The 12,903-nt window shown below is 48.1% G+C and overlaps 1 protein-coding gene across 1 annotated transcript in view; it reads left to right on the top strand.

Annotated features, from left to right (window-relative positions):
• IGDCC3 (immunoglobulin superfamily DCC subclass member 3) overlaps window positions 1-12,903 on the top strand; it is a 109,307-nt gene that overhangs the window by 62,802 nt on the left and 33,602 nt on the right. The window contains exons 3-5 of the mRNA XM_054169042.1: window positions 3,084-3,228; window positions 7,050-7,180; window positions 12,758-12,895. Coding sequence (XP_054025017.1) covers window positions 3,084-3,228; window positions 7,050-7,180; window positions 12,758-12,895 — 414 coding nt within the window. The remainder of the gene's footprint in view (window positions 1-3,083; window positions 3,229-7,049; window positions 7,181-12,757; window positions 12,896-12,903) is intronic.

The following is a 12,903-nucleotide window of genomic DNA, read 5'->3' as shown; positions in this document are numbered from 1 at the left end:
TCCTCCCTGGAGGTGTTCAAAGCCAGGCTGGACGGGGCCTTGAGCAACCTGGTCTACTGGAAGGTGTCCCTGCCCATGGCAGGGTGGTTGGAACTAGATGATCTTTATGGTCCTTTCCAACCCAAACCATTCTATGATTCTTCTGTGATTTAATTCCAGGCTGAGAGCAGCATCCCAGGTATTCACTCATGTTCAAGTTTTGTTGCTGCTTTCCAGGAGGTGCTACAAAAGCTTTTGTCTCCACAACTGTAAATAAACTGGTAAACCTGTTTTAAAAATAGCATTTTGCAGCTCAGCACATGAATTTTTAATGCATCTTCTGCAAACCAGCTGGTCTTGGCAAGGGTCACAGTGTTTCCTAGGCATTTAACATAAAACTGTGCTTCAAAGCCACATTATAGGGTCATTGAAGAGTAATGTTTTACTTAACATCCTCATAACTGAATTATTTATAACTCTCCATGTTTTATTCATGATAAATATTAATACTAGTGTCTTTAAGAGTAGAGGTTATTGCTGCAGTTTTACCTATAAGAGGTGATATTATTGAAATAAAGGAATGGCGATGAATTCTGCAGCCAGCAGAGCGAAGTCTGTGCTGGGGCTGTTCTCATTCACACCTCCCTCTCCTTATCAACCCTGTCAGCCACCGAGAAACCTCAGCACTGAGCATCTGTACATTTGAAAGGAGTTTTCCTGCAGGCATCTGAATCTGTTGGGGTTTTTTTCCCCCCTCTCTTTTCTTTATGTCATTCTCATTAATTCTTGAATTTTTTTTTCCTGGGGAGAGTTCATAAACTTTGGTTACAAGACACTTGCCCTGGTCTGGGTTTCCAAATTGTAGCTTTGAAATATGCTTCTTTGAGCTCACCTCCTGCAGACACCCCCAGACTCCTAATTTTTTGAAGCATCCCTTGCTGCTTCTGAAGGAGAATTGCCTGGTGTAAGAGACCCCCCAGCAGCCTTCCCATATGGCTGAGTGCTGTGGGCCATGAGCAGTCTCATTTCTAGGCTAAATCTGTGTGAGTTGGATAAATTACCATTACACTGTTTGGCTTCATTCCTTACCAGAGAGGATATTTGCATTAGCTTTCATCTTGGGAAAGGGAAATAGGACCATAGAATGGTTTGGATTGGAAGGGGCCTTTAAATGTCCTCTAGTTCAGCCCCACTGTGGTGAGGAGGGACTTCTTTAACTAGAGCAGGCTGCTCAGAGCCTTAACCAACCTGACCTGGAATGGTTCCAGGGATGGTGCATCTTCCACCTCTCTGGGCAACCTGGGTCAGGGTCTCAGCACCCTCAGCATAAAAAATTCTTCCTTATCTCCAGTCTAAATTTTTCTTTCAGTTTAAAACCATCACCCCTTGTTCTGTCACAACAGGCCATGCTAAAAAGTCTGTCTCCAGCTTTTTTATCAGTCCCTGTAAGTAATGAAAGGCCACCAGAAGTCTCCGTGGAGTCTGCTTTTCTCCAGGCTGAACAACCCCAACTCTCTCAGCCTGTCCTAACAGCAGAGGGCTTCCAGCCTTCCCATTATTGCTGTGGCCTCCTATGGACTCATTCCAACAGGTCCATGTCTCTCCTGTTCTAAGGACTCCCTAGCTGGACTGCAGGTGGGGTCTCAACAGAGTGGAGTAGAGGGGCAGAATCCCCTCTCTCAACCTACTGACCAAAATACAATTTTACAAGCTCCTTTGCCTTCTGCTGGTGTGTTCCCACCTGGCTGAAGCACTTCCCAGCCACCTTCCAGTCCAGTTCTCATTGATGCATCCCAATATGAGGCTGGCTGCCCATCCCACCTTCAGGGTTCCAAACCCTTTCCAACCCTGTGGCCGTGTGGGGCCAGCGCTTTTCTCCATGTTACTCCATCAGCTTAACAAATCTGCAGCCAGCGGGTTGAGAGCGGTGGTTGCGGGAGCAGCGCGGGTTAATGCAACACATATTTAATGTATGATTGCTAATGGCCATCTCCCATCTGCCTGAGCCCAACTGGAGTTTGCAGATGAATGATTAAGCTGCCCTGACACAGATGCAGCCTGTTCCTTAGCAGAGGAACATTCATTACACTCGATTCACGTGAAAGCGGCCGAGGCTTTCTTGCTGGGGAGAGGGGAATTACCGGGCTGGGGGCGCAGAGCAGGGGGCTCTCGGAGTTTATCTGCTATGATAATGTGAGTGATCTTCCCACGGATGCAGCACTAGAAATGAATCATGAGCTAAATAACCACCAGGATGTTTATTAGCCTCAGATATGTTTATTGCGGAGTCAACAGGCAGCACCTTCCAATTAATTAATAGTAATAATTACTGTATTATTTATGTAGCTCTAACAGCACGCCAGAGTCTTGCCGCACAGCAGTTACAGCTGCGGCTGGGCTGAAGTGGGCTGGGCTGCGCTCATCCTGCGTGGGCACGCTGGGCTTTGTCATTTGCTGTCGGGTGGTCTTAACCCCAAAAGCCTCCATTTGTGGAGCGGCTGAGCTCTTGGCAGCTGCTCTTCCTATCCACTGAAGCCTGTTGCTCCACAGCATGTGGGTGTGACCATTCCTTCTGTGGCGCTGGAAGGCAGAGTATGCAGTGGGCCAGCGGAGGTGGAAAGCAAAGGTTGCAGGTTTTACCACATTATCTGGGAGCTATTTTGGTCAGGGTATTTAAGCACAATGAGTTTTAGAGTCAAGCTATGCACATCAGAGGGCTCTTTACAGCAGATAAGAAATTGACAGCAACAGGAAGGACAGACATCTCTTTTCTGATATTAGTTTGTTGAGGCTGAGAGTGACCTCCAGTAAGTGCCAGTGCAGTGTTTGCCTCAGTGCCTCTGTAGACCTTGCTATAGAGCATGTGGGTCATAGAGCACCATGTCCTGTCATGGTTGAGTCAACCAGTTCAATGTGCAGAGGCAGACATACAGCAAAACCTTGCCACTTCTCTCATTACTCCATGCAGGAGATAGGCTGCAAACCAGCCTCCTGTTCTTGCTTTACAGTCCCAGCCTGCTGAGGTGTTTCTAGGTCAGGGGAAGTTGTTGACAATGGATTTCTCTTCCTATGTGAATGTTTTTGTCTCTCTTTTTGTCTTCCAGCAATGTCTGACTTCCACATCCACCCTCAGAATGCAGTGGTGGAGGAAGGTGGTGTAGCAAGATTCCAGTGCCAGATTCACGGCTTGCCTGAGCCAGTCATCCTCTGGCAAAAGAACCGCATGCCGGTCAACACGGACAACGAAAGGTAGGACCTGCCCAAGCCATGTACCGCTGTCTTTTCTCCAAGTGGAAAAAGGTGGCCAGGCTTGCTATTGATTTCACAGTTGTGCTAGGAGATGACTAAATTGTGCAGAGGGTCTTGGCCAGTGTTTCTGCCATGGAAGGTTCTTTCAGTTAATGTTGTGGGTTGTCTGGGCTCCTGCTGGCCAGACACTCTGCAGAAATACTGCATGTCCCATGAGGGCTAGATAAACCCTGCTGGCTGATTTTGGAGGGAGCAGCCTTCTCTGTGAGCATCAGCCCTCCCCCAGCTGGACTTTCAAGCACAAAGAGCCCATCTAGCAATCCTGGCAGAACTGAGGTATCTTTGGCATTCATCATCCCTCTGCGGCCCCATTTTGTACAATTCTTTCCAAGACAGCTCCATGATTTAGGGTCCTCTATGTGGGTCCCAAACTCCTGCAAACACTGAATTACACCATGGTCAATAGACTTTTCTTCCCAGGTGGATTCTCTTGTATGTGGTGACAGGGAAGCTCTACAGAGCTGCCATTTCCCCTGCAATCCTCCTGAAGAGAAATTCCAGCTGCCTCCCTTCCCCAGCCTAGACCTGGGCCAGCACGTCCTCACTTCCTGTGTTTGACAGGCTGCTCCCTTTGTGTCGGAAACGTCCTTCATCATGGTTTGATCCTCCTAGCAGTGGTGGGGCCTGGCAGAGGACAGGTGGCAGGAAACATGTGCTCTGTGCCAGCAGCCTCCAGCAGTCCCAGCTGTGGCTCAGGAGCCACACAGCCAATGTGGGAGACAATCACAGCACACCTCGCTCGCAGGTTGACGTCCATGCGTTGGGAGCAGGCGAAACCAGGAAGCTGTAAATATTTTCCTGCAAGTCTCCATTCTTAAAAATGTCAGTTCAGCAGCAGAACGTGGTTGGGCTCTTTGGAGGCAGGAGAAAACATGAGGGCTGGAACAATGCTTGACCTTTTCAGTGTTATGGTGAACTTAGAGTAGAAGGACCCAAGAGGCCCAACCGTGCTGTGGAAAACTGCAACTGTCAGGTTGTGTTTTCCCTTTGCCTTTTTCATCTGAGCTTTTTTTTTAGCTTCATCTCTTCTGAAGGCTCCTTACTCATACAAGTGCTAAACTGGGGATGTGGTGGAGCAGGGCAACTGATCCAAGGTGGTATCACAGAATGGTAGGGATTGGAAAGGACTTCTGGAGGTAGTCCAGTTAAATTTCCCTGCCAGAGGTTCACCTAGAGCAGGTTGCACAGGATGGCATCCAGGCAACTTTTGAATGATTCCAGAGATGGTGACTCTACCACCTGTCTGGGCATCTTGTTCCAGTGTTCTACCACCCTCAAAGTAAAGAAGTTCCTCCTCATCTTTAGATGGAACTTCCAGTGTTCAAGTTTGTTCTAGTTTCCTCTTGTCCTGTCACTGGACACCACTGAAAAAAACCTGGCCCCATCAGCAAAAGTAAGGCATCAGGCCCAGTTCTGTACCCCTTGAGTGCATCCTGATGAGATCTTGCAGGACAGGTGAAATTCTCTTGATGTCACTCATGCATTATTGTCCCCCTCCAATGGACCTCTGGGTCACACATTTGGAGATGATTAGAGATGTAGTTGAGTGTGATCAGAACTTCTATTCTCTTCAAGGCTGAGATGCTCCAAGACTGAACACCTCAAGCCACACTCATCCCTGCTATTTCTCCACTAGTGCAGGGAGCTTGCCCAGGTCCTGGAGAGTCACAGAATTACACAATTGTTTGGTTGGAGAAGATGTTTATGATCATCAAGTCCAACCATTAACCCAGCACTGCCAGGTTACTAAACCATTTCCCTTAGCACCATATCTACATGGTTTTTCAGTCCCTGCAGTGATACTGACTCCACCACTGCTCTGTGTAGCCTATCCCAGGCCTTGGCAACTCTTTTGGGGAAGACACTGAAGAACATGGGCTAGGAGCAGTTTTCCCTGCGTTCAGTGCCCTGATCTTGAGCAGACCTGGTTGTTCGTAGGAGTAAAGTTACCAGGGCAGGTTTTTGTTGTCAGCTCAGTGGATTGATCTCTGGCACCAAGGGGCCTGGGTGATGCAGGTTGGTTCTCCACCTGAATTGGATTTCTACATTAACCACGCCGGGTGCATTTCTGCCTATAAAGCGTCTATAAATTTGTATGCCGAGCCTTGTGCTCGCCGCCTTTGAAGGCAGAATAATAGCTTTGGAATTGAATCTTCTAATGCTGTGGGCAGATTGTTAACAAAAATGAAGGCTTCTCCTGGTATAATTCATCCAAAACAATGGGCATTTTAAAGTCCCAGAGAGATTGCAATCAACTTCGGGACGTGCAAAAACTGATTGCTGTCACGCTGCCACCGAGCCGCGCGCTTGGAAGCCAGCACGGGGAGCAGGTTATAGACACTTAACCATATGCTGATAGGGGGAAGAGATATTCTTCATCTTCCAGAAGGAAATGGATTATTAACTCATCACAGAGTAATGACTTACAACCAGCCAACTTAACCACGCGGTTGCCGAGCAACCCCTAATGTGTGTGTACAAATATGTGTGTCTGCAGGCATGATTTAAATGTACCTGTGTCTTAAACATAGGAAATGTTTATTGGTATTTACATAGGCCCACTCAGTGTCTGTTTTAAACATGCCTTTCATAGAATCATAGAACTGTTTGTTTGGGTTGGAAAAGACCTTCAAGATAGAGTATAACCATTAACCCAGCACTGCCAGGTCACCATTCAACCATGTCCCTCAGCACCAATCTACACAGCTTTGAAACCCCTCCAGGGATGAGGACTCCACCTCTGCCCTAGGCAGTGTGTTTCAGGGCTTGACAGTTGTTTGGGGGGAAAAAAAATGTTGTATTAATATCCGACCTAAACCTCCCCTGATGCAACTTGAGGCCATTTCCTCTTGTCCTATTGCTTGTTTCTTGGGAGAAGAAGCTGACCCCCACCCTGCTCCAGCCTCCTCTCAGGGATTTGTAGAGAACAAGATCTCCCCTCAGCCTCCTTTTTTCTAGGCTCAACAACTCCAGTTCCCTCAGCTTCTCCTCACAAGACTTGTACTCTAAACCGTTCACCTTCCTTCTTTAGACATGATCTGGCACCTCAAATGTCCTTCTTGTAGTAAGGAACCCGATGATCTTTGAGTTCTCTTCCAACCTGGGTGATTCTGTATTCAAGGTGCTGTCCCACCAGTGCCAAGTACAGGGGACAATCACTGCCCTGGTCCTGCTGGCCATGCTATTGCTGATGCAGGCCAGTGTGCTGCTGGCCTTCTTGGTCACTTGGACGCATGCTGGCTCATAATCTGTCAGCTGCTGACCAACACCTCTTTTTCTAGTGGGCAACTTTCCAGCCATTCTGCCCCATTCTTCCACACATTTGAGGTTTTAAGATCATGTGAGCTCCATGTTCCCTCCTGGAGCTAGAAACATGAAGCACACGCTTCTGATGCTAGTCCATGGTCACTGTGCTTCACCTGATGAGTGGTAACTCCCGCATCTCCTGTATTCACATGGAAATACACTGCCAAAGCTTTTCCAGAGGTTGAATATGAAGCATCTACCTCTTGGCCTTCTGGCAAAAGTCATCCTTTCTCAAGGATGCATCAGAAGACAAGGAAAGGGAGCATGATCCCTTGTAAAAAATTTAGAACCCCAAACTGTTGCAGTGATAAACATGGGCTCAGTGTGCCAGGGTCTGGGTCACTAGGGTGGCATTAGTGCCTCTGCAGTGAGGTATGAGGAGCCAGCCTGCTCCACCTCCTTTCACATCGTGTCCTGCTTTGCGAGTTCTTGTTTCTGCCTTTCTCCTCCCACAGGTACACGCTGCTTCCAAAGGGGGTGCTGCAGATTACAGGACTGAGGGCAGAGGACAGTGGGATTTTTCACTGCGTCGCCACCAACATTGCTAACGTGAAGTTCAGCCGGGAGGCCAGACTCACCGTGTCAGGTTGGTACCAGTAAACTCTGTCCTGACTGTCCTTCTGCCTTCTTGCTGCTGCTGGTCTGGACAGGGGCAATTGAAGAGAGCTTCAGGCTTACTGCACTGAGAAGTGTTCCTCTGTCTGGCCATCACACCTTCCTTCTGGATTGTTATTAGTTCCTGCCAGATCAGGCCATTTGATAGCAGATAAATCTGTCTCTTGGCCTGTAAATTAACACCTGGTTCTGGGCAGAGGGAGGACAGTGAGAAAATGAGTTACAGCAGCTTTATATTAAATAAATTCTTTTGGAAATGTGGAAGATTCATCATTTCCTTACAAGACCTGCCCACTCTGGAAGTAATTGCAGCACATGGGGTGATCAATTATTTATCTAATGGGAGAATTATGTTCTGTAGGCTGTAGGCACTGAAACTGAAGCAGACTAACCTTTCTTTGGAAGACAACAAGGAGAAGCCCTTAGCATCCCGGGCTGAATTTTGACTTGGCTCTCCATCCACATTTGAAGTCAGTAGCTGAAACAGGTTTTTACCCCTGGGAGCTTCACTTGAAGAAATGATGGTGCCTTATGGTCTCCTCCAAAAAAAACAAAAGGCCCAAATCTGTTTTCATGCTGTTTGACTTCTTGCTCCCAGAGGTAGGATGTGGTGAAGCTTTAAAGACAAACCAAAGCAAGCCACATCCATGCTTTGCATGTGCATGCATTTGGCCTCTTTGTGAAAGCACATGAAGTGGGATGTGGAAGTGATGACCTTGGGCAGTGTGAAGCTTCCTTAGGGTGCATATATGCTACCACATGCCCATAGCCATATTGCCCTCCACTGACCTGCCCACTGCCCATCCTCTGTTAGCTGTCTGTGTGGGACCCAAGCTGGTGTTTTGGAGCCCCGTGGAGCAGTAACTTACCAGTTTCCAAATGTGATGGTAGATTGTCATCTTCTAGATAGACTTTCGTTGTCAGCCTTTTTAATGTAGAACACATTTAGCTTCAGAAGTCTCCCCTGATGTTTCAGTAGCTGTTCCTAGTATGAAGGAAGTGGGAAGTGTTAAGTGAAATCATACTACCCAGCCTGATCGAGCAGCCAGGAGTGAGTAACACCTTGGTGGCTTCTCTTTAGAAAAGCCTTTGATTTGCTCAAGTCCATGTACGGAAACAGGAGAGCACCTTACTCCTGAAGTTCAGAGCATTTGTGGATTACCTTCAGAGAAGATAAAGGTGCTAAAGAGGTGCTCACCTGCAAATTGTGAATACACCCAGCTAGCAGGGGAGTCTCTGAGATGGAGGATAGCCACTGTGGTCCTCTGTCATAGCAGTGGTGATGAGGATCTGTGGCTCCAAATTCCCTGTGGAAATGGAGATTACAGCTTTGGAGATAAGAGGCAAGGGATGTCTGCACAGGGCTGGTTGGATGTGTGTTTCTCTTTGAGCTTTTCTGTATGCAGCAACAAACCTTTACCCTGTGAGCTGTGATCCTCTTGTCCATCACATAATTGCTGGTACCTGATGGCTAGAGGCTTAGCAGTGTACACTGGTGTCCCACAGCCTGTCTTCACCCACCCTGAGATGGCTGCCAGGCCAGTGCTTCTGGAGTAGAACATTCCACATCCATACCAAGTATCAGATTAGCCTCTGCTGACTCTCAACAAAGCAGCACATCTGAAATGGGGTGAAGTTGAGGGAAGAGTGATGCTGTGTTTATCAACTCTGATGGGGAAAGCAAGCAGGTTAACTGGTTCTGAGAGACCTGGGAGCATTTGATGCTGTCACACTTCTGTTTTCTTGATCTGTGTGAACAGTAGCCACATGGAGGAGAAAAAGAACAGTAAATTGTCAGCGTGGTGAAGTTCTTTGTGTCACTTTATCCGTCTGAGTTACTATTTCTCTGAGGGCAGAAAGTGCTAGCTGTTCTCATCTGCCCATCTCTCATTTCAGATGGATATTTTCCAGGCTTCCTGTCTGTGAAAGGTTTGTGGTTTTTCTCTTCCTTAAAGCAGTTGGATGATGAATACAGGCACCGTGTGTGAGTGTCTGTTGAAGGGCTTGGACTGTGCTTTGGTGACTATATGTTAGCAGAGCTGCTGTGATGGGATGTTTCCATGCTCTTAGCCCATGGAAAATCCATTGCACTGGGTAGAACCTCAGGGCAAAAGGTTTATTCTCTCTGCTATTTACCAAGAGCACACAAATACCTATTGGATCAGGACAGTGGGTACGTGCCAGCATGGTAACCCCAGCAGAGGCTGTGGTGTGCAACAGAGGTAGCACTGGAATGTTCCTTCACTGATGTGGGTGTTGTCAGTCAATACTGAAGTAGCCCGAGTGAGCTGTGCACAGTATCACAGTATCACCAAGGCTGGAAGAGACCTCAAGGATCATCGAGTCCAACCTGTCACCACCGACCTCATGACTAGACCATGGCACCAAGTGCCACGTCCAATCCCCATTTCTGCACATGTCAACAGGCCTAAAGCAGTGATCTTGCAAATCTTTTCATTGTCTCCCTCTTATATAGAGGGATAAAGGGAGTGGTGCTCATTGCTCTTCAATGGTGGCAGGAAAAAGCCCTCTTTTCTTAGCAGGACAGCAGCTTCAACCACTGCATCACCCACAGAGAAGCACTGGGACTGCCTCACTGAGGGTTTCCAAAGCAAGTCTTGGCTGGGGAGGGAGAAGATGGAGACGAACTCTGGGAGCCCCTGTCCTGCAGGACACTGCCATAGCCTGGCTGGAGAGGAAGAGGAGGGTGGCTGCCTGTGGGGATGAAAGAGCCTGCTCACAGCCCTTTCCTTCCTGTCTCCAGCAGTGGTGGCAGGGCTGCTGGCAGCAAGTGGCAGGGATATGTCTTCCAGCCCTCCTGATTGATTATTTTCAAGTGCCTGCTTAGCAGGGATGCTCCCAAGGGGCTGCCTTCCTCTCTGCACTGACACCTTTCCAGCATGAGCTGCAGCTCTCTCTGCTGCTGTCCTTTTGATCAAGATCTAACAGCCTGGGCCAGCCACGCTCCTGTCTCTGCTAGAGTGCTTGTCACTGCCGGTGGTGCCGGGGACCTCCCTGTCCTCACAGTGACTGCTACTGGCAGAGTCTCTGGGGACTATGTGCATCATTAGAGCCTTTTTGCCTTTCAAAACAAATTCCCCCTTCATTGCCCTGAACCCTGTTGTGCTCCAGCAGCATTTGTCTGCTGCATGGCCCTTGTTTTGTCACTCCTTCCTTCCTGATTCTGCATCAAAGAGCTTTTCCAGTTGGAGAAGGAAACCTCCTCCTTGATGGTCAGGCACAACCAGCCTCTTTGCATGGTGTTGGTGTCTAACCACCGTGTCCATGCTGGGTCAGCATCCTTTCTGGCTGTGGAGCTGACACTGCAATGGGCATTGGGCTCAGCAGGAAGCTATGGGACCATTATGTGGCCTGTGGAGAAGGTGAGCCGTGGTGGAAATGCCACTTCCAGAGCTGGGCAGGTTTTGGCCAAGCACAGAGAGCTAAGCCCAACTCAAAAACCTGAGTGCATATTTAGGACACGGGGTTTAAATCAAAAGAGTGTGGTGCTGTGAATGTTTTTTTGGTCAAAGCAAAGTGTATTATAAATTCTGCTTTGGTCTCAGCTCCCATTTACGGATACTCTTGGGTGACCTTGGGCAAGTCATTTCATTTCCCTGTGTTTTGAAATATTGAAACCACTCTATAATACGATGATAATGTGGTATTATTCTAAGCGTGAACATTTAGTATTGTGACTTAGAACAATAAATCCACACGGGTTTTAAAGGCACTTGGAGGTACTGAGGGGGAAGGGATTGTTTTTCAGCTCTCTTGGGGTTAACCAGCCGGTCATATGAATTTATTGTGCATTCTGGTTCTCATCAAAAAAAAAAAAAAAAATCTGCATTTTATGGCTTGCAGTGAAATGCATTTAGTGAGAAAGTCAGCTCTTAAGTCACACTGACATGGTGATTTTTCTTGGATTTTGGCCATTTAGACACAACCTCGCAGTCGCTTTATCACTCACTGTTTAGCCCCTGTAGGAGCGATTACCAAACGAGCCGCTCTGATCTGTGCTTGCCCTTGGACCGCTGGGAAATCCCTCTGCTGACATCCTGACTTCAGCCCCTGAGCTGCTATGAAAGGGTAACACTAGAAAATGCAGGAAGAAAAGACATTTGTTTCTTGGAGCAAAGCCCTTGCAGATGTTTGGGGCTTTTTTGGTGGATCGCTTCTCTTTAGCGAAGCTTTTTGGACATCGGAAAGTCCGTGCACAGGAGTCGGTGTGTGATGGTCCCTACAGCAAAGCCCAGCCCATGCTGGAGCTCAGCTCCCCAGCCCTCCCTCTGCCCTTCTCCTACCTGGGGGCAGATGACCAGCCCAAGTATTTCTCTCCACAGGTGTACAAAGCATTTTTGCCAGCAGCAGTTGTCAGATTGTTGAAATTCCTTAAACCCTGCTTGACCCTGGCATTTCTGGCACATGACCCAGCTCTCGTCCAAAATGGGGAGAAGACTAATGCAGAGATTATCAGTGCTGCTGTTTGCTGATGGCCAACTGAGAATATCTTCTTTTCCTCCTCTCTTGCTCCCAACAAATGGGAGTGAAGGCTGAAGGGACCTTTGGCCGAGGGATAAGGCACTTTTGAGGGACTCAGGAGATGCAGGTTCAGCTGTGGTGTACCTGACACAGCATGATGGTTTTGTCCTGCGCTCTCCTCCTGTCTGCTGAAATGTGGTTTCTTTTGCTTGTCCTGTGCCTGTCTAGTATCCAGAGTCCTTGTGCCAGGGCTTGATGTTATTATGGGTATGTCCATCACCTTCTATGGTAGGTTTCATTCATGGTTGCTGACACTTGGTGCTACCGTAGTGCAAATAAATGATCAGTGGTTGCATCATGAGCAATGATTGTAACATGTTTCTGTCAGAGCAACAGGATGCATCCTCTCCCTGTACCCAGTCACACCACAGCAGGCCAGTACAGTAAAAGGCAGGGAAATGAACACCCTCTGGGCTTTGGTCACCAGAGGAGGTTTCTTGAGTGGTCTTTCAAAGCAATCCTCATCAGAAGTCAGAGGCTGGCATCTCCATTGCTCTTTGTGTCCCATAACAGGGCTTCTGGAGCAAATGTCACCAGCATCAAGAGAGGATGCTTGTAGAGAGGTGCATTTAGGCATTGTGGATGTCATGGCTTACTTTATGGCTTGAGATGGTGAAAGATAAAGCAACTCCTTCATTTATTTGCCTTCCTGTCCTGCAGCTTGCATCCTCCCTATGTGCCATGTTTCTCCTGCACATCTGCTTGCTGCAGTTCATGGTGTGGCTCTTCCTTTGTGCTGCCTGCATTTGGGTGTTAGTAGGGCTGCTTATGGCTGGGTCAGCTGGCTGAGGAGTTTTCCTCAGGAATCAGTGCACAAACTTAAACCACGTTCAGACAATGTGGCTGTCACACAAACATTGTCCTCCTTATGCTTCATGGACATCTCAGATTTACTGAGGATTACCTCAGCCACATTGCTGATATGCAGAGAATGCATGAAGCCCTTGGTGTTTCCATTCAACAAGAGAGGTTCAGATGCCTTTTAACACTGATGCTGTCTTTGCAGGCTCCCACTCCACTGTTTACAAGGACCCCATGATTCTCGTTGGTCCAGAGAACCTCACCCTGACTGTGCACCAGACAGCTGTTCTGGAGTGCATTGCAACAGGCAACCCCCGGCCCATCGTCTCCTGGAGCCGCCTAGGTAAGCCC

Source organism: Dryobates pubescens, chromosome 17 (assembly GCF_014839835.1).
Source record: "Dryobates pubescens isolate bDryPub1 chromosome 17, bDryPub1.pri, whole genome shotgun sequence".
Taxonomy (NCBI): Eukaryota; Metazoa; Chordata; class Aves; order Piciformes; family Picidae; genus Dryobates; species Dryobates pubescens.
This window is presented reverse-complemented; position numbering and strand designations above follow the sequence as displayed.